This window comes from Halichoerus grypus, chromosome 7 (genome assembly GCF_964656455.1).
Source record: "Halichoerus grypus chromosome 7, mHalGry1.hap1.1, whole genome shotgun sequence".
Taxonomy (NCBI): domain Eukaryota; kingdom Metazoa; phylum Chordata; class Mammalia; order Carnivora; family Phocidae; genus Halichoerus; species Halichoerus grypus.
Genome location: NC_135718.1, coordinates 118,985,780 through 119,004,619, shown reverse-complemented (window position 1 = coordinate 119,004,619; position 18,840 = coordinate 118,985,780). Strand labels below are relative to the sequence as shown.

Here is an 18,840-nt window from a genome sequence, read left to right as displayed (position 1 = left end):
AATCCTGGATCTAATGGACACACTCAATTAAAATAGCCTTTTTGCTTCACAGAGTTATTTTCCTACTCTGAACTATTTGGATTTGTTTTTATTAGTAATTCCTTTCCAAGTTTGTGCCAGGAGCCGTCCAGTACACCAAATCAAAGAGTTTATAACTGTAGCTATGAAAAAAGCCTTTTAAGAACATAAATTCTGGGAAGGTCTCAAAGGGAACCGGGGGGAATTGGTGGCTTACAAGATTTGCTTTTCTTGAGAATTCTGCCTTGAAATAGTACCAGAAACCTGAAATTGACATTATAAAATTTCATTCTGAAAACAGACAATGAATTAAAAAAATTTTTTTGTTTCCCCCTTATAAAAGAGCTCTTTTTTTGGTCTTTTAGTCACCTGATAAAACTCTAGATTGGAGTTAAGAGATCTAGTCTAATTCAGTCATTTTACAAAGAAACTACTCTAGAGAGATAAAGTAACTTGCCCCGGTTCAGAGAGCTAATTCATCAGAAACAAAAGTGCAACCTGTGCTTTCTGGTCCAGTTTTTTCCACGCCTGATGAGAAGGAAAGGGGTCCTGCATACCTCCTCCACACTGCTTTGGCAATTCTTCCTCAGGCCTGTGTTCCCAGACGCTGTCACAGCTGTCCACATCGTGCACTGTCCACAACCGGGCTGCATTTAAAGGGATGGCATCCTTAGTGGACACTGTGGACTTACATGTTTTATGACAATGTTCTGGCCAATGGCAGCAGAGGGTGCTGTGCTGGGACAACAGCTCATGGAGCTATGCAATCTCAGAGCAATCTGAGCTGCCAATCACTTCTCACCACTGGAGGCGACATGACAAGGAAAAAAGAAAAACCAACTCATTTTTTTTTTCCCTTTGAGCTAATGTTGTCTTTAAAGAAAAAAAAAAAGGCAAAACACAAGCAAAGAAAATGAGAGATTTATTTAAAAAGGAAGCTTCCAGGGAATGTGTCCTGCTTCATCTTAGGAGCTGCTTACAGCCCAACTGTCCATATCATCAACAACATCTGCAACCCTATGATCCCTGATGTTTAGAAAACTATGATCCCGAGCACTGAATGATCCCAAATGAAGAATGAACAGGTAAATTACATCTAGTATACCGTGTTAAGACAAGAAAGTTTATTATTATAACAGTTTTCAACCAGTATTGAAATAGAAAAAAAGGGGTCTTCTGGCTAACCAGAAAACTTCTATTCCCTGAGCATCCCAACTAATTGAGGTTGTGTTATAAAGAGGCTGTTCTTTCTAGACAATCAAGTCTAGTATTACATAACTTGCCAAGAAGAAACCAAACCAATCAAAAGATCTGCCTTCCTAATTTAAAAAATTAAGATAGTACATGTGAGTGAGTTTTTTCACTCTTAGAAATAATGTAAAAAGTCTATACTATAAACAAAACCATACACATACTAGAAAACACCAATGATTAATCTCCAATTTTTGTATGTATTTGTTAGCTGTTTTTTTCAGGTCAATTAAATACTAAAACAATAAATTAAGATTGTGTTAGCATAGAAAAGATAGGTTAAGTAGCTGAAATAATATAGCACGGTGTTTCAATTCTGCTAGACTGCATGCTCTCAAAATCCAGAAAATTGGATTTCAGGGGACACACTGACGTCAATCCAGGGGAGAACTTGGTTTCTGCTACCACAGGTCAACTTTGTACTAACCGGTCAGAATTTCCCAATGCCTGGCTCAGAATTACCTGTGCCAGGTAGCGAGTGATGTATTTTGGTGAACAGGGAGTCAAATCTATAAATGCACTGATCCCAACACATGACTTTTCTTGAAAGCAAAAGAAAAGGCTCAGCAACATAAAAACAATAATAAAACAATGAAAATGTCAAAAAGATGATAAAGGACTTGGTTTAAGAAGGAACAAGGATAAAAAATCTTGCTGGCTAGGAACCCAGTTATTTCTCAAATTAAATTTCTAAAGAAAAACAAACCCTTTTTTTCCCCAGAGTATTACATTATAGAAACCAATGAATAAATGGACTCCACATTCTAACTTTCATATCTGAATCCATATAAAAATCAAATTATTTTTGCCCATTTGATCAATTCCTATAAAGCCAGGAGTGCATTCCTCATGTGGCTAAAACCGTGAGTAGGCATTTCGTTGTTGCTGCTGTTGTAATGGTTGCTGGGCTTGCTGTTGTTGTAGGCGAATTTGCTGGGAATAAGGGTCTTCCAGGGATTTTACAAATATGGTAGTTCTGGGACCTGTCTTCCAGACAATACCATTGGCGTCTTTCACTGAAGATTCTACTGTAATGTTGTGTGTTCCAAGGATAGCAAAGTTCAACAGAAATTGAGTACTGAAGTAATCATTATGAGGTTCAACCCTCTGCTCCATCTCATTGGTCATATTGTCAATGGGTATCTGGAATGAAAAAATTGTTAAATAACAACAATAGCTAACATTTACTGAGTGCTTACTGGGAGCTAGGCCCCATATGAAGTGCTTACTTAATCCCTGCAAACAACTAAGAGGTTTAGGTACTATTTTTACCCTTGACTTATAGATGAGGAAACTGAGGCAGAGAGGTTAAATAATTTCTCTAAGGTCACATAGCTAAGGAGTGGCAGGCTAGGCAACCTAGGCAGGCCAACTCCAGAGCCTACACTCTTCACCATTAAGCGATCCTGCCTCCTCACTATCCCTGAGTAGAATGAGCTCCCAGAGCCTTTCTCAACCCCTTCATATGCTGGCCTTTCTTCCTTGTGAAGGAGCTCAGGACGTGCCACCTCAAAATATGCTGCTTTGGCACATTATTTTAAGCTAAAGGCACCTGAGAAACAGCAGATGGACGAAGGGCTCTCTGACCTCCTCATTTTTACCTAAAACAGGCCATAAAATCTCCCATGAGAAAAGTGCCCTTCTCTGTACCAAGAAGAGGAGAACATCCTTATCACTAGAGACTGGAAGTCAATGCTGAAATGTACCTCCACAAATAAACTACAATAACCCCTATCTCCCACAGGTGCCCCCCACCCCCCTGGCCGCCTCTCTCCCAATCACTTCCCCAGTTTACTGCCCCTCGCCCTTGTTTTCTGTCTTCACAAATTTACCGTTTGTCTAAAAGTTATGTAAGCTTTCTGCTCTGGTCACTTCTTTGGGTTTCCATTGTCTTGTGAAGACTCCCATGTATAGGTACAATTCTAACAAACCCGTATGCCTTTCTCATGTTAATATCAGTTTAATCTTAGGCCCAGCAGGAGACCCTAAGACAATGGAAGAGAAAATTTTCTTCTACTACACTCGCTTACCCAACCCCAACTCCAATTCCCATCTTTCTTTACTTTACTTTTCTTTACTCTGTGAGGAGATATTCTGAAGAAACAGGGAGCAATTACCTGTTGCAGGAAGTTTAAAATCTAAGAGACTGCAAAAGAACCTAACACTAAGTAAATACAAGTTAGGGTTCTTCCTCCTAACTAGTCTGGTTTTATATTGCTTCAGTAATGCAATTGTTCCTCCCTCCTTTAACAAATTAACTTTAGAACTTGTACAGTGCTTACCTAATACTCAGTATCTTGTTCAGACTGGCAGCACAATATATTATAAAACACAGGTTTATGGGCTTGTTCACTTATTTAGCTAGACACCCATGTCTTTGTCCTTCGAAAAACAGAGTAACACCTGCTGGTACACCCTGACCTGTACCCAAGATGAATGAAGTATGCCAAGAGAGACACTTATTCTGGAACGCATATAAAGGTAACCTTAATGACTATTTGGCCAGACTGCTCTAGGTTTATGTGTATGTTTCTGTTGCCTAATCAATGATATAAATATGCCCTGAAACTCTGTGACTAAATGAGCATATCTTGACGTCAGTTTTCCAGAGACATTTACCTGTAATGTCGATGAAATGAAGTCACTGACCAATTCGAGATCTTAGGATTATTTATAGGCTCCGTTCTGTTTGTTTGCACAACTTCTGTAGGGTTTTTATGTCCCTAAAGAATATGCCTACCAAACACGAATTTCCTTAAAAGGACTAGAGATAGGCCTAAGCAACCTGATCACTCTGAACAGATGATGAAAATTCACCGCAAGTAACATTACAAATCTTATACTACATGACTTATTATAACGGCTTCCTGACTTTAAGCAATGCCTCGAGAGGTAAGTGAATAAGCAGAAGCCTGGTTTGAATGTTTTTGTTTTTTTTTAACAGTAGAAATCATTATATACAAGGAACAAAGAGAATTACTGTTCTTTCAAACTCTAAACGAGGACACAGCTGCTGACAGGGGTAGGTTAACTATGTAAATTCTCACTACGACCTAAGGATTGCCCAAACGTAACAGTTGTACTCTAAATACAGGAAATGGTTTTGTCATCATTCATCAAATATCTGCTACACAGGGCTACATGAGGCACCAGTCTGTGCTGTAGGAGTCAGAGAGCAAGAGAATGAAGCCTGAGCCTTATCTGGGTGGGAAAAGAAGGGATAGAAAGTTACCAAAGACAAGAAATAAAAATGGCTTAAACCACACCTTCTCCCTAAAAACCACCAAAGAGAATAAAATGTTCTCTTTTTATATCTTTACGGAATATTAATTCCTTTCCTTACTATGGAGCTCAGTTCAAGTATGGCCACAATAAACCTGGACATAACCAATTTTGGGCATTTGAACAACTCTGTTCATACAACTGTGTACTTGCTCCCTTGTTCTATTTTCTGTGAATAAGCCACCAAGGAACTGGAAAGAGATGTCTCAAGAAAGGAACGTTCTGCATTTGGAATACTGGTATTCCATGGTATTTAGCACTTTGGCCTTGGCTAACAAAACAAGCACGATTTTTGGTTACCTACCTCATAATTTCGCAAAGCAGCAAATTCCTAGGGTTACACCCATAAGGGAAGATTTTACTTTATCTGACCATTGTCTGTCAATGTTGTCTACCCTTTTTTCTTTAGAAAATGCTAATATCTACTTAAAATAGAGAAAAATAATTAGATGTGTGCTTTTGGGGGGTAAGGGGGATAGGGAGGCACTTATTCCCCACTCGTGATGTTTCCCTCCAGGTAGAGGGACTTTTCATGAGATGAACAACATTGGTCTCCAGGGGAGGAGGTGAATTCTACTGACCGCTAAGTTTTTGGGTAAGAACTGAGCATGGGGAGCTAAGACCTTCTCTTTCCCTTCTTTGGACATCAGGATGCTCCTTCCTGCCATCGATTTTATAGGGGCAGGCTCTTGTGTGCACAGGCTGAGGCTGGGTGGAAAATTCAGTTCAGAGGTACAAGGCTAGGAAGTCCTTGTTGCCAGGCACCTGAGCTAGGTCTCCCCATCGCTAAACAGTGAGGCTCATATTTTGATCTCTGTCTGCCTGGATGCTTTCTCTATCAACTGGTTCAGGCAGAGAAAAGAGAGGTTATTATTTATCAGCCCCCTCAAACCTCAATAGGTGCTTTTAACTTATGTCTGTATCTCTTCCCTTGGGAGGTGTAACTGCAATCTGCTTAACCATGAAAATCACTGGAAAACTTCCATGAATGAGCTGACAAAATCCATATCACAACTCTGCCTCTTTTTTAAATTACCTTGTAGTCTTGTCCGGATTTACTCTGTAGTGTGGAAGAAACATTCAGACAGACGGACTGAATTTTGCGAAAGAGTCCTGGCTTAGATCCGTGTTGAACCACTCCCTCTACCTTTAATGCCAGCTGCTGGTTATTCTGGACAGCGATGGGCTCGGCAGGGTTCCGGGGCGATGGCGACAGAGCAAGCTGGAATACCAACATTAAGATGAATGCTCACAAGCAAGAACAAGCTTTCTTCCAACAAACATGTTTGTGCTGATTGTTGTCTATAGGTTACAACGTTACACAGCTAAGGACCTGACTGCTGAGACACCTGGACAAATGCACCTTTAAAGTCAAGGGGTCCTTCTCCCTAACGCCTCTTTTAAATACCACTGTGTTTTATGCCTCAAATCCCAGTTCTGTGTGAGGGTAACTGAGGATCAGAAAACAGCAAAGGCCCTAGTCTTCCTCATTTCTGTAGGGGGGCATTTCTTTGACAATGAATCAATTCCAGCAGGGAAATGCACTATGTAAATTTTCATGTCTAGCTGCTGTCTCTTTGGTCTTATGTAATTTTAAATAGACTAAATTCAAGGGCAAGTGAACTTAAAATTCTAGAATTACATATATGATCAAGTCACAGTGGTATAAAAGTCAATTTCCACAAATGAACCAAATAACATTTTTAACCTCTCATTAGAGTCGTTTTTATTTAAGAACATATTAAAAATCCCAAATACCCTTAAATTACAGAAAGCCCAAATTCTGCTAAATGAAAAGATGGAAGACGTGGGTCTTTTTGATGATGCTAAGCATTGCATCAATCAACCCTGCACACGTCCTACCTTAAGACATCTTATCTGAGATAATCAATTTTTCTTGTGATTCAGGTCATTTTGAAACAGAATGCTCTGTTATTTACAATCAAAAGCATTCAAATGGATATGCAAAAGTGCACTGAAGACATTTACTGACAGAGGGATAATCTAGGAAATCTCTTGGAGGTGAGTTTTCCACCTTTTCCAACAATTCTATTCTTTGAATCAAAAATAGCTTTTGAATTTGGAGAGCTCAAATATTTTAAAATATTAGCTCTTCTCACTGGCCAACTCCTCAAAACTTGATATTCACAGACAAAAGCGCTCTGGAGGTAGGACTGGTAATGTCTTACCAGACCTGATTTACTCTAAATGGGGTCTGAAAAGCCCGATCAGACGTGAACTCAGCTCAAGATCCTTGCAGAGGACTTATGATGAAAACCTCTCAAGTTATTCTTGGAGACAAGGGACAGAGCTCCAGGTACCCAAGTGCCTGTCGCACTGCACTTGGCACTGACAAGTAAGAAGGGAAAGGGCTTAACTCCCAAATCCCATTACCTCTACGGAACCACTTGATAAAGGGAGAAAAAACTTACAACTGAAGGGTGTATCAAAACCAAAGGTAAGACCCTGAAGCAGACCTATATCCCATGTATTCCAGAAGATAACTGGGTTTTTAATTTGTATTAACCTTCATATTTTGCTAAAGAGTATTACCTTGATGCTGGTAGATTGCAATTTCTGGAAAAAATATCTCTGAAACGAAAGAGGAACTTTCAGCAAGGAAATGATGGCATTGCAGAGGCATGCTGTATGCTGGGAGGGAAAAAAGAAACTAAGTCAAATAAAAATAAATTTCCAAATTTCATCAACAAATGGTACTTTCGGGAAGAAGTTTAAAAAGTACAAATGGTCGTAAGATTATTGCAAAGGTACATACCAATCAGTAAACAGGCATAACACCCAAATGTTTGCCAAATCATTCAGGTCAAGGATTACAACTGCAGATTTTTATTTTATTTTAAAGTATATTTAATAAAATAAAAAGTAAATCTAGAAGAAAATCCTCCAGCCCAAATAATGCACAAATTTTGCATTTCTGTAGCATTAGAGCTATTAGATATATTATTATATAATTAGTTTAGATACTACAATATAGAGTCATTCTCATATGGTAAAGTAGGATCAAGACTATATGATAAAGAGAGGGAGGAGCAAGATGGTGGAGGAGTAGGAGACCTAAATTTCGTCTGGTCCCAGGAATTCAGCTGGATAGGGATCAAACCAATCTGAACACCTACGAACTCAACAGGAGATCGAAGAAAAGAATAGCAACAACTCCCTGAACAGAAAAGCGACCACTTTCTGGAAGGTAGGACGCGTGGAGAAGTGAATCTGAGGCGATATTCGGGAGGATAGATGGCGGGGGAGGGGGCCTCCGTCAGCCGCTTCTGGCAAGTGATAGAGCAGCGGGGCACAAAATCGGAACTTTAGAAGTCTGCTCCGCTGAGGGACGTTGCTCCAGTGGCTAAGCAGGGGGTGGAACCCTTGCGGGACAGTGTGGTCTCAGGACCCTCGGGGTCACAGAAAGACCGGGGGTGCCTGAGTGCGGCAGAGCTCCCAGGTATCAGAGCTGGGAAGCCGGCTGCAGAGACGGAGCCGAGGCGCGGGCTCTCAGCTCAGAGTTGCCATAAACCGTGATCCGCGGCACAGTCGGGCCACTGCTCCTCCAACAGGGACCCAACAAGCAGCAGATCCGCAGACTCCCCTTCCTCCCCCGGGAGGAGCGGTGCGTAAGCGCACCGCAGGGATCTGCTGGGTTTGGAGACTCCGCACGGGGTTGGGTGCCAGAGGTAGAAATGCTCGGTCACAGGCTGGGGGAGCACGGAGTGCGGCCGGAGACCGGGGAGACGGGAGTGACTGACTGCTTTTCTCTGGGGGCTCACTGAGGAGCGGGGCCCCAAGTTCTCAGCTTCTCCGGGGCGGAGACTGGGAGGCTGTCATTTTCACTCTCGTCCTCCAAAGCTGAACGGAAAGCTTGCAGGGAACAAAAGCTCCCGAGAGCAAACCAGAGCAGATTACTTAGCCCAGACCGGCAAGGGCGGGGCAATTCCGCCTCCGGCAAAGACATTTGGGAACCACGGCAACAGGCCCCTCCCCCAGAAGATCAGCGAGAACAGCCAGCCAAGACCAAGTTTACGGATCAATGAGAACGGCAGAACTCAGCGCTAGGGGAATACTGCACATAGAATTCATGGCTTTTCCCCCATGATTCTTTAGTCTTCCAAAGTTAATTTTTTAGATTTTATTTTTTTATTTTTCTGTTTTTTAGTTGAATTTTTCTTCTTCCCTTTTCAACCAACATCTTATCAATTCCTTTTTTAAAATCTTTTTTAATTTTCATTTTTATGCTCATATTTTATCCCTTCATTGTATTTAGCCTTATTTTTTGTATATATACAAGTTGTTCATTCTTTAAAATTTTGGGAGGCAATTTCTTCTAACAGACCAAAATACATCCAAAATCTAGAGTGTGGCTCTGTTCTAGTCACCAGCCTGATCATATTATTATTATTTTTATTTCCCTTTCTTTTCCCCCAGTTTCAGGTCTCTTCTGATTTGTTTAGTGTTTTTCTGGGGTCGTTGTTACCCTGTTAGCATTTTGTTCTCTCATTCATGTATTCTCCTCTGGAGAAAATGACAAGACGGAAAAAATCACCTCAACAAAAAGAACAAGAGGCAGTACCAACTGCCAGGGACCTAATCAATACAGACGTTAGTAAGATGTCGGAACTAGAGTTCAGAATGATGATTTTAAAGATACTAGCTGGGCTTGAAAAAAGCATGGAACTTATTAGAGAAACTCTTTCTGGAGAAATAAAAGAACTAAAATCTAACCAAGTCGAAATCAAAAAGGCTATTAATGAGGTGCAATAAAAAATGGAGGCTCTAACTGCTAGGATAAATGAGGCAGAAGAAAGAATTAGTGATATAGAAGACCAAGTGATGGAAAATAAAGAAGATGAGAAAAAGAGATAAACAATTACTGGATCACAAGGGGAAAATTTGAGAGATAAGTGATACCATAAAGTGAAACAACATTAGAATAATTGGGATCCCAGAAGAAGAAGAAAGAGAGAGAGGGGCTGAAGGTATATTGGAGCAAATTATAGCAGAGAACTTCCCTAATTTGGGGAAGGAAACAGGCATCAAAATCCAGGAGGCACAGAGAACCCCCTTCAAAATCAATAAAAATAGGTCAACACCCAAACATCTAACAGTAAAACTGACAAGTCTCAGAGACAAAGAGAAAATCCTGAAAGCAGCTCAGGACAAGAGGTCTGTCACCTACAATGCTAGAAACATTAGATTGGCAGCAGACCTATCCACAGAGACCTGGCAGGCCAGAAAGGACTGGCATGATATATTTAGAGCAGTAAACAAGAAAAATATGCAGCCAAGAATACTATATCCAGCTAGGCTGTCATTGAAAATAGGAGAGGGAAAAAGCTTCCAAGACAAACAAAAACTAAAAGAATTTGCAAACACCAAACCAGCCCTACAAGAAATATTGAAAGGGGTCCTCTAAGCAAAGAAAGAGCCTGAAAGTAACACAGACCAGAAAGGAACAGAGACAATATACAGTAACAGTCACCTTACAGGCAATACAATGGCACTAAATTCATTATCTTTCAATAGTTACCCTGAATGTAAATGGACTAAATGCCCCAATCAAAAGACACAGGGTATCAGACTGGATAAAAAAAAACAAGACCCATCAATACGCTGTCTGCAAGAGACACATTTTAGACACAAAGACACCTCCAGATTTAAATGAGGGGGTGGAAAACCATTTGCCATGCTAATGGACATCAAAAGAAAGCTGGGGTGGCAATCCTTATGTCAGACAAATTAGATTTTAAACCAAAGACTATAATAAGAGATGAGGAAGGACACTACATCATACTTAAAGGGATTATCCAAAAAGAAGATCTAACAATTGTAAATATTTATGCCCCTAATATGGGAGCAGCCAATTGTATAAGCCAATTAATAACAAAATCAAAGAAACACAGCGATAACAATACAATAATAGTAGGGGACTTTAACACTCCCCTCATTGAAATGGACAGATCATCTAAGCAAAAGATCAATAAGGAAATAAAGGCTTTAAATGACACACTGGACCAGATGGACTTCACAGATCTATTCAGAACATTCCATCCCAAAGCAACAGAATACACATTCTTCTCTAGTGCACATGGAACATTCTCCAGAATAGATCACATCCTGGGTCACAAATCAGGTCTCAACCGGTACCAAAAGATTGGGATCATTCCCTGCATATTTTTGGACCACAATGCTTGGAAACTAGAACTCAATCACAAGAGGAAAGTCGGAAAGAACTCAAATACATGGAGGCTAAAGAGCATCCTACTAAAGAATTAATGGGTCAACCAGGAAATTAAAGAAGAATTAAAAAAATTCATGGAAACCAATGAAAATGAAAACACAACTGTTCAAAATCTTTGGGATGCAGCAAAGGCAGTCCCAAGAGGAAAGTATATAGCAATACAAGCCTTTCTCAAGAAACAAGAAAGGTCTCAAATACACAACCTAACCCTACACCTAAAGGAGCTGGAGAAAGAAGAGCAAATAAAGCCTAAACCCAGCAGGAGAAGAGAAATAATAAAGATCAGAACAGAAATCAATGGAACAGAAACCAAAAGAACAGTAGAACAGATCAACAAAATTAGGAGCTGGTTCTTTGAAAGAATTAGTAAGATTGATAAACCCCTGGCCAGACTTATCAAAAAGAAAAGAGAAAGGACCCAAATAAATAAAATCATGAATGAAAGGGGAGAGATCACAACCAACACCAAAGAAATACAAACAATTATAAGTACATATTATAAGCAACTATATGCCAGCAAATTAGATAATCTGGAAGAAATGGATGCATTCCTAGAGACATATAAACTACCAAAACTGAACCAGGAAGAAACAGAAAACCTGAACAGACCCATAACCACTAAGGAAATTGAAGCAGTAATCAAAAATCTCCCAACAAGGGTGCCTGGGTGGCTCAGTTGGTTGGGCGACTGCCTTCGGCTCAGGTCATGATCCTGGAGTCCCTGGATCGAGTCCCGCATCGGGCTCCCTGCTCGGCGGGGAGTCTGCTTTGCCCTCTGACCCTACCCCCTCTCATGTGTTCTCTCTCATTCTCTCTCTCTCAAATAAATAATCTTAAAAAAAAAAAAAAAAATCTCCCAACAAACAAGAGCCCAGGGCCAGATGGCTTCCCAGGGGAATTCTACCAAACATTTAAAGAAGAATTAATACCTATTCTTCTGAAACTGTTCCAAAAAACATAAATGGAAGGAAAATTTCCAAACTCGTTTGATGAGGCCAGCATTACCTTGATCCCAAAACCAGACAAAGACCTCATCAAAAAGGAGAACTACAGACCAATATCCTTGATGAACATGGATGCCAAAATTCTCATCAAAATACTAGCCAATAGGATCCAACGTACATTAAAAGGATTATCCACCACGACCAAGTGGGATTTATCCCTGGGCTGCAAGGTTGGTTCAACATCCACAAATCGATCACTGTGATACAATACATTAATAAAAGAAAGAACAAGAACCATATGATCCTCTCAATAGATGCAGAAAAAGCAATTGACAAAGTACAGCATCCTTTCTTGATTAAAACTCTTCAGAGTATAGGGATAGAGGGTACATAACTCAGTATCATAAAAGCCATCTATGAAAAACCCACAGCGAATATCATACTCAATGGGGAAAAACTGAGAGCTATCCCACTAAGGTCAGGAACACGGCAGGGATGTCCACTATCACCACTGCTATTCAACATAGTACTAGAAGTCCTAGCCACAGCAATCAGACAACAGAAAGAAATAAAAGGCATCCAAATCGGCAAAGAAGAAGTCAAACTCTCACTCTCTGCAGATGATATGATACATTATGTAGAAAACCCAAAAGACTCCACCCCAAAACTGCCAGAACTCATACAGGAATTCAGTATAGTGGCGGGATATAAAATCAATGCACAGAAATCAGTTGCATTTCTATACACCAACAACAAGACAGAAGAAAGAGAAATTAAGGAGTCGATCCCATTTACAATTGCACCCAAAACCATAAGATACCTAGGAATAAATCTAACCAAAGAGGCAAAGAATCTGTACTCAGAAAACTATAGAATACTCATGAAAGAAATTGAGGAAGACACAAAGAAATGGAAAAACGTTCTATGCTCATGGACTGGAAGAACAAATATTGTGGAAAATGTCTATGCTACTTAGAGCAATCTACACATTTAATGCATTCCTATCAAAATATCATCAACTTTTTTCAAAGAAATGGAACAAATAATCCTAAAATTTGTATGGAACCAGAAAAGACCCTGAATAGCCAGAGAAATGTGAAAAAGAAAAGCAAAGCTGGCGGCATCACAATTCCGGACTTCAAGCTCTATTACAAAGCTGTCATCATCAAGACAGTATGGTACTGGCACAAAAACAGACACATAGATCAATGGAACAGAACAGAGAGCCCAGAAATGGACCCTCAACTCTATGGTCAACTAATCTTCAACAAAGCAGGAAAGAATGTCCAATGGAAAAAAGACAGTCTCTTCAACAAATGGTGTTGGGAAAATTGGACAGCCACATGCAGAAGAATGAAACTGGATCATTTCCTTACACCACACACAAAAATAGACTCAAAATGGATGAAAGACCTCAATGTGAGACAGGAGCCCATCAAAATCCTAAAGGAGAACACAGGCAGCAACCTCTTCGACCTCAGCCGCAGCAACTTCTTCCTAGAAACATCGCCAAAGGCAAGGGAAGCAAGGGCAAAAATGAACTATTCGGACTTCGTCAAGATAAAAAGTTTTTGCACAGCAAAGGAAACAGTCAAAAAAACCAAAAGACAACCGACAGAATGGGAGAAGATATTTGCAAATGACATATCAGGTAAAGGGCTAGTATCCAAAATCTATAAAGAACTTATCAAACTCACCACCTAAAGAACAAATAATCCAATCAAGAAATGGGCAGAAGACATGAACAGACATTTCTGCAAAGAAGATATCCAAATGGCCAACAGACACATGAAAAAATGCTCAACATCACTTGGCACCAGGGAAATCCAAATCAAAACCTCAATGAGATATCACCTCACACCAGTCAGAATGGCTAAAATTAACAAGTCAGGAAACGACAGATGTTGGCGAGGATGTGGAGAAAGGGGAACCCTCCTACACTGTTGGTGGGAATGCAAGCTGGTGCAGCCACTCTGGAAAACAGTATGGAGGTTCCTCAAAAAGTTGAAAATAGAGCTACCCTATGACCCAGCAATTGCGCTACTGGGTATTTACCCCAAAGATACAAATGTAGTGATCTGTTTTTTTTTTTTTTTAAGATTTATTTATTTATTTGAGAGAGCGAGAATGAGAGAGAGTACATGAGAGGGGGGAGGGTCAGAGGGAGAAGCAGGCTCCTCGCTGAGCAGGGAGCCCGATGCGGGGCTCGATCCCGGGACTCCAGGATCATGACCTGAGCCGAAGGCAGTTGCTTAACCAACTGAGCCACCCAGGCGCCCCCAAATGTAGTGATCTGAAGGGGCACATGCACCCCAGTGCTTTATAGCAGCAATGTCCACAATAGTTAAACTATATTGCAAGAGCCTAGACGTCCATCAACAGATGAATGGATAAAGAAGATGTGGTATATATATATATATATATATATATATATATATATATATACAATGGAATATTATTCAGCCATCAAAAAAATGAAATCTTGCCATTTGTAACGACGTTGATGAAATTAGATGGTATTATGCTAAGTGAAATAAGTCAATCAGAGAAAGATAAGTATCATATGATCTCACTGATATGAGGATTTTGTGAAACAAGACAGAGGATCATAGGGGAAGGGAGGGAAAAATGAAACAAGATGAAACCAGAGAGGGAGACAAACCATAAGAGACTCTTAATCTCAGGAAACAAACTGAGGGTTACTGGAGGGGAGGTGGGTAGAAGGGATGGGGTGGCTGGATGATGGACATTGGGGAGGGTATGTGCTATGGTGAGTGCTGTGAATTGTGTAAGACTGATGAATCACAGACCTGTACCCCTGAAACAAATAATATATTATGTTAATAAAAAAATAAACAAAAAACAAACATACAAGCATATTTGATTTAAAAAAAAAAAGAATATATGATAAAGAAGCCAGCACAGTATACTGATGTCCAAGGCTTAACACCAAATCCCATGTGGAGCCTCACTGCCTTGTTCTTCCATCCCATGTCCATACGGTGGCTTCCCTGTTCTTGTGGCCATGGGTCCCTAGAGAGTGAGCAATGGTGGAAACTTACTGGAATTAAGATTAAGAATGACTATATAGTTCAACTCTACATAATTCTGAAATTTTACTAAGAGTACCTTATTTCAAAAATCCATTTCACAAATTAAACTGAGTTTTGAAACTCCCAGAATAGCTGCAGATGAGAGTCACTTCAGTGAATCTTTGAGGGTTAGTAAAAGGAGTCATATGGCTAGAATTTAAGAGTTCTAAGATATTATACGTATTTATTTATTTAAAACCACTTTATTGAGGTATGACTGACATACAAAAAGCTGTATATATTTAATGTATCCAACTTGATGAGTTTGGAGATGAGTATACAACCTGTGACACCGTCAAAGATATTATAAAGGTCACCCAGGCTAATCCTCAATTTTGCTGATGATGCTGGTCACCCATACAGGTAACAAAACGAGCTAGAACCTAGGTTTCCTGACTCTTAGTTCAAGGATTTGTTCTATTTCACAACGATTCACCAACTTAATAGAAAAAAAGCTACAGCACCATCAGAACACTTGTAACTTTGGGTGACCCAGAACTATTCCTGTTGGTCTACCCTCCCCTCCTCAGTCTACTTGCCCATCAGTGGCCCCAAAGCACGTCAGGGTGAAAACTACTCTACTCTGCCGGCTGCCCTTCTAAGCTCCTGACTCCAAGCAGGGTGCCACCTCGTTGCCTATGTTGTAAACAGTTTTAAACAGTTGGGCATTAAGGCTACACACCAGAAGAATCCACTCCTCACTGGTTTCAGGGTGTTGAACATTTCGTGCCCAATAGACCCATAATACAAATGGCAGGACTATTACTTGAGAAAACTACAACATAGATTCCAACACGTTGGGTCTCTTTCTTCAGGTTTAACTGCTAACACAACATTATTCATCTTCCCGCAACAAGGAACCTGGGAAGCATTTGCAGGGACGTCCTACTGGTAATGGAAGTCTGATGCCAAGAGTATTTGAGGAGAGACACCTCTTTAAAGGATGGACTAAAGTGGACCCCAAGTGACCTCAGGCTGTTCCCCAGCAAAAAGGCACCAATCTAGGTTTTAAAAGAACGGATGCAGATTTTACAATTCCCTCCAGGGACAGTGTGGACCGCCTCTGAGGCCATCAGCGCCTGGGGCACACCTCCACAGGTACGTTAGTAGCAGATTACCATCACAGGAAGAGTCTAGAGACATGAAGTCACATACTATGGTTAATGAACCAGCAGGAGGACTAGCAGAGCAGTTAGGAGCAGATTACCATCACAGGAAGAGTCTAGAGACATGAAGTCACATAATATGGTTAATGAACCAGCAGGAGGACTAGCAGAGCACCAGCACTCTTCTTTGTTGAATCCGGGACTTTCTAACCTTTGTATTTAATTTAATCAATGTCTTGCAGAGATGTGTATATTTCCTTCAAAGATAATCTTTACACTGTCCCTTAGCAACCAAATCTCAGTGTCAAACCACTCCCCCCATCAATTCAGTTCAGCAAATAAATATTGACAATCATATGTGGAAAGCAGTATGTCCAGGAAAGTTCCTGTCCTGAAATCTAATCTAACTCTTCCACAACGCATCTTGCCAATTTCTTCTTAAACACTTGATAAAAGGTGAGAGTACACTGAGAAGAGTGGGAGCCACAAGAGAGCTGCAGGGGATATCAGCATCTAATGGGCGGGCAGGGCAAGGGCAACTCTCCAAGGTGTAAGTTCACAGATGGGGTCTTATGGACTGAATGTCTTTATTCTCCAAACTCCTATTTTGAAGCCCTAGCCCCAGTGTGTTGGTAACTGGAGGTGGGGCCTTTGGGACATTATTAGGTTTGGATGAAAAAATGAGGATGGGGCCCTATGATGGGATTAGTGTCCTTATTAGAAAAAAAGTGATCAGAGCTCCCTTTCTCTCCCCGGTGTGAGGACACCATGAGAAGGGGGCCATCTGGAAGCCAGCCAGAAGGTCCTCACCAGGAACCAACTGGCTGCCACCTTGATTCTGGCCTTTCCAGCCCCCACAACTAGGAGAAAGAAGTGTCTGTTGTTTAAGCCACCCAGTCTAGAGGGATTTTGGTATAGGAGCCTGAGCTGACTAAGACACTGGGGAATGGCCAGACAGGAAGGAGAAACTCTGGGTGTGTGTTAAGTCTGTCCTGTGGGGGAAAAGACTGAAGAAAGAGCGAGAGCTCAACACTCCCAAAGATCACAGAGATTCAGCAGGCTAAGGGGAAGCAGTGCACTAAGGATGTCAGCGGCATCCCCTGGCAGGAAGTGATTCATTGCCAGGTAGACGATGAGCCCAGTTCTTTCTGTTTCCATTGGCCAGGGGTTCTCAAGCCCGGTGGCAGGACAGAATCACCTGGGAGCCTGGAAAAAGACTAATGCTTGGCCCTCAACTGCAGAGATTCCAGGTTAACTGGTCTAGAGTGTGGCCTGGGTATTGATGCATTTTTTAAAAAGCTCCCAAAGTGATTCTAATGTGTAGCCAGGGTTGAGAACTATTGCAACTTCAGTTGAGTTGTTAAAAAGGAAAAAAAAAAGAAGTTTTATTTGCGTTCTGGGGGAGCAGATTCAACACATTAATTATGCAGCAGCCACAGAGGTGCCAAGCGCTGCCATGGATTAGCTCATTTCATCCTCACGGCAATGCTGCAAGGCAGGTACGACAGTAACCCTGTTATAAAACAGGCATGGAGAAAACTGGCAGAAAGGTGAATTTACTGAAGTCACAGGGTTAGGAAGTGCCCGAATTGGATAAAAACCCACTTCTGTGTAATAAAAACTCAATGAACCAAACGCCACTTGCCATGTAAGAAACAGGGGTATATTTCCGATTGAGTGAGTCCACTTCCTCCAAGACGCGATTGTATACAGACATCATTCTCCGCTCATATTCACTGTCAGCGTGGGCAGCTCCAGTAGATCCAGATTCCTGGAAACTGAGGTCAAATCAATATCAATTAATCACCCAAAATAGTCACCATCTTAATGTCTAAATGTGTCAGGCACTTTCTACATGTTCTCATTTATTTTGTAAAATAACAAAGTAGGCACTGCTGTTTCCATTTTACAGATGAGCCAACTGAGGCTTAGAGAGGTTAAGTGACTTGCCTTCAGTCACATAACTAGTAAGTAACAAGCCCTAAATTTAAACCCAGACCTGACTTCAAATTATGTAAGGCTAATCACTTTGGTTGTAAGGTAGTAGAAAAATGTTTAACTGTTGCCTCTGCCATGACGTGAAGGAGACCCAAGACATTTGAAAAGGTAACCAGCAGTATAAAGCCAGCAGGTTAAGTGCCACATAACCAGTGAAGATATATAAATAAAAGATCAGAATGTGGAGGGAGTGGGGAATGCCACAGAAGAGATGGTTCCTGAACAAACCACTGGGCAGGCAGGATGGACAAGATGTGGAGAGACGGAAGTGTGGTGGGCATTCAGGGCTGCAGAAATGGCATGAAACTAAAGCATGGACAGGGAAGGTGTGGGAATGTTCAGGGGAGAGCTAGCACACAGAGCATGCTGGGAAAGTTTTACCTAGATTTCCTCTTTCTTCCTCTACTGCCTCACACCCAAAAAGTATTTCTGAAAGTATCTCTAAGTGAGAAAAGAAAGCAAATCTTTTTTATTTTTTTAAGACTTTATTTATTTATTTGACAGAGACAGAGATAGTGAGAGCAGGAACACAAGCAGGAGGAGTGGGAGAGGGAGAAGCAGGCTTCTCGCCGAGGAGGGAGCCCGATGTGGGACTTGATCCCAGGACCCTGGGATCATGACCTGAGCCGAAGGCAGACGCTTAATGACTCAGCCACCCAGGCGCCCAAAAGAAAGCAAATCTTTTGTATTCTAACTAAACTTCCAATGGGATTACTTGAAAATGTAATATAGGTAATTTAGCCACACTGGGCATAAGACTGTTCTTATTCTTCCCTTATTACCCTTTTAACACCTACTGTGTGTGTTAAAAGGCACCACTAAGGCACTTCACTTAGGTACTTTACATGGGTTATTCCCTTTAACCATTACAGCCACTCTAGGAGACAGGCATCATTATT

At 41.0% G+C, this 18,840-nt stretch overlaps 1 protein-coding gene across 3 annotated transcripts in view; it reads right to left on the bottom strand.

The window, feature by feature from the left end:
* Positions 1–923: 923 nt before the first annotated feature.
* INTS7 (integrator complex subunit 7) overlaps positions 924–18,840 on the bottom strand; it is a 107,321-nt gene continuing 89,404 nt past the window's right edge. For all 3 annotated transcript variants that reach the window (XM_036095727.2, XM_036095728.2, XM_036095729.2), the window contains 4 exons: positions 17,589–17,721; positions 7,105–7,203; positions 5,588–5,773; positions 924–2,412 (listed from right to left, as the gene is read on the bottom strand). In XM_036095727.2, coding sequence (XP_035951620.2) covers positions 2,125–2,412; positions 5,588–5,773; positions 7,105–7,203; positions 17,589–17,721 — 706 coding nt within the window. In that variant the 3' untranslated portion in view covers positions 924–2,124. The remainder of the gene's footprint in view (positions 2,413–5,587; positions 5,774–7,104; positions 7,204–17,588; positions 17,722–18,840) is intronic.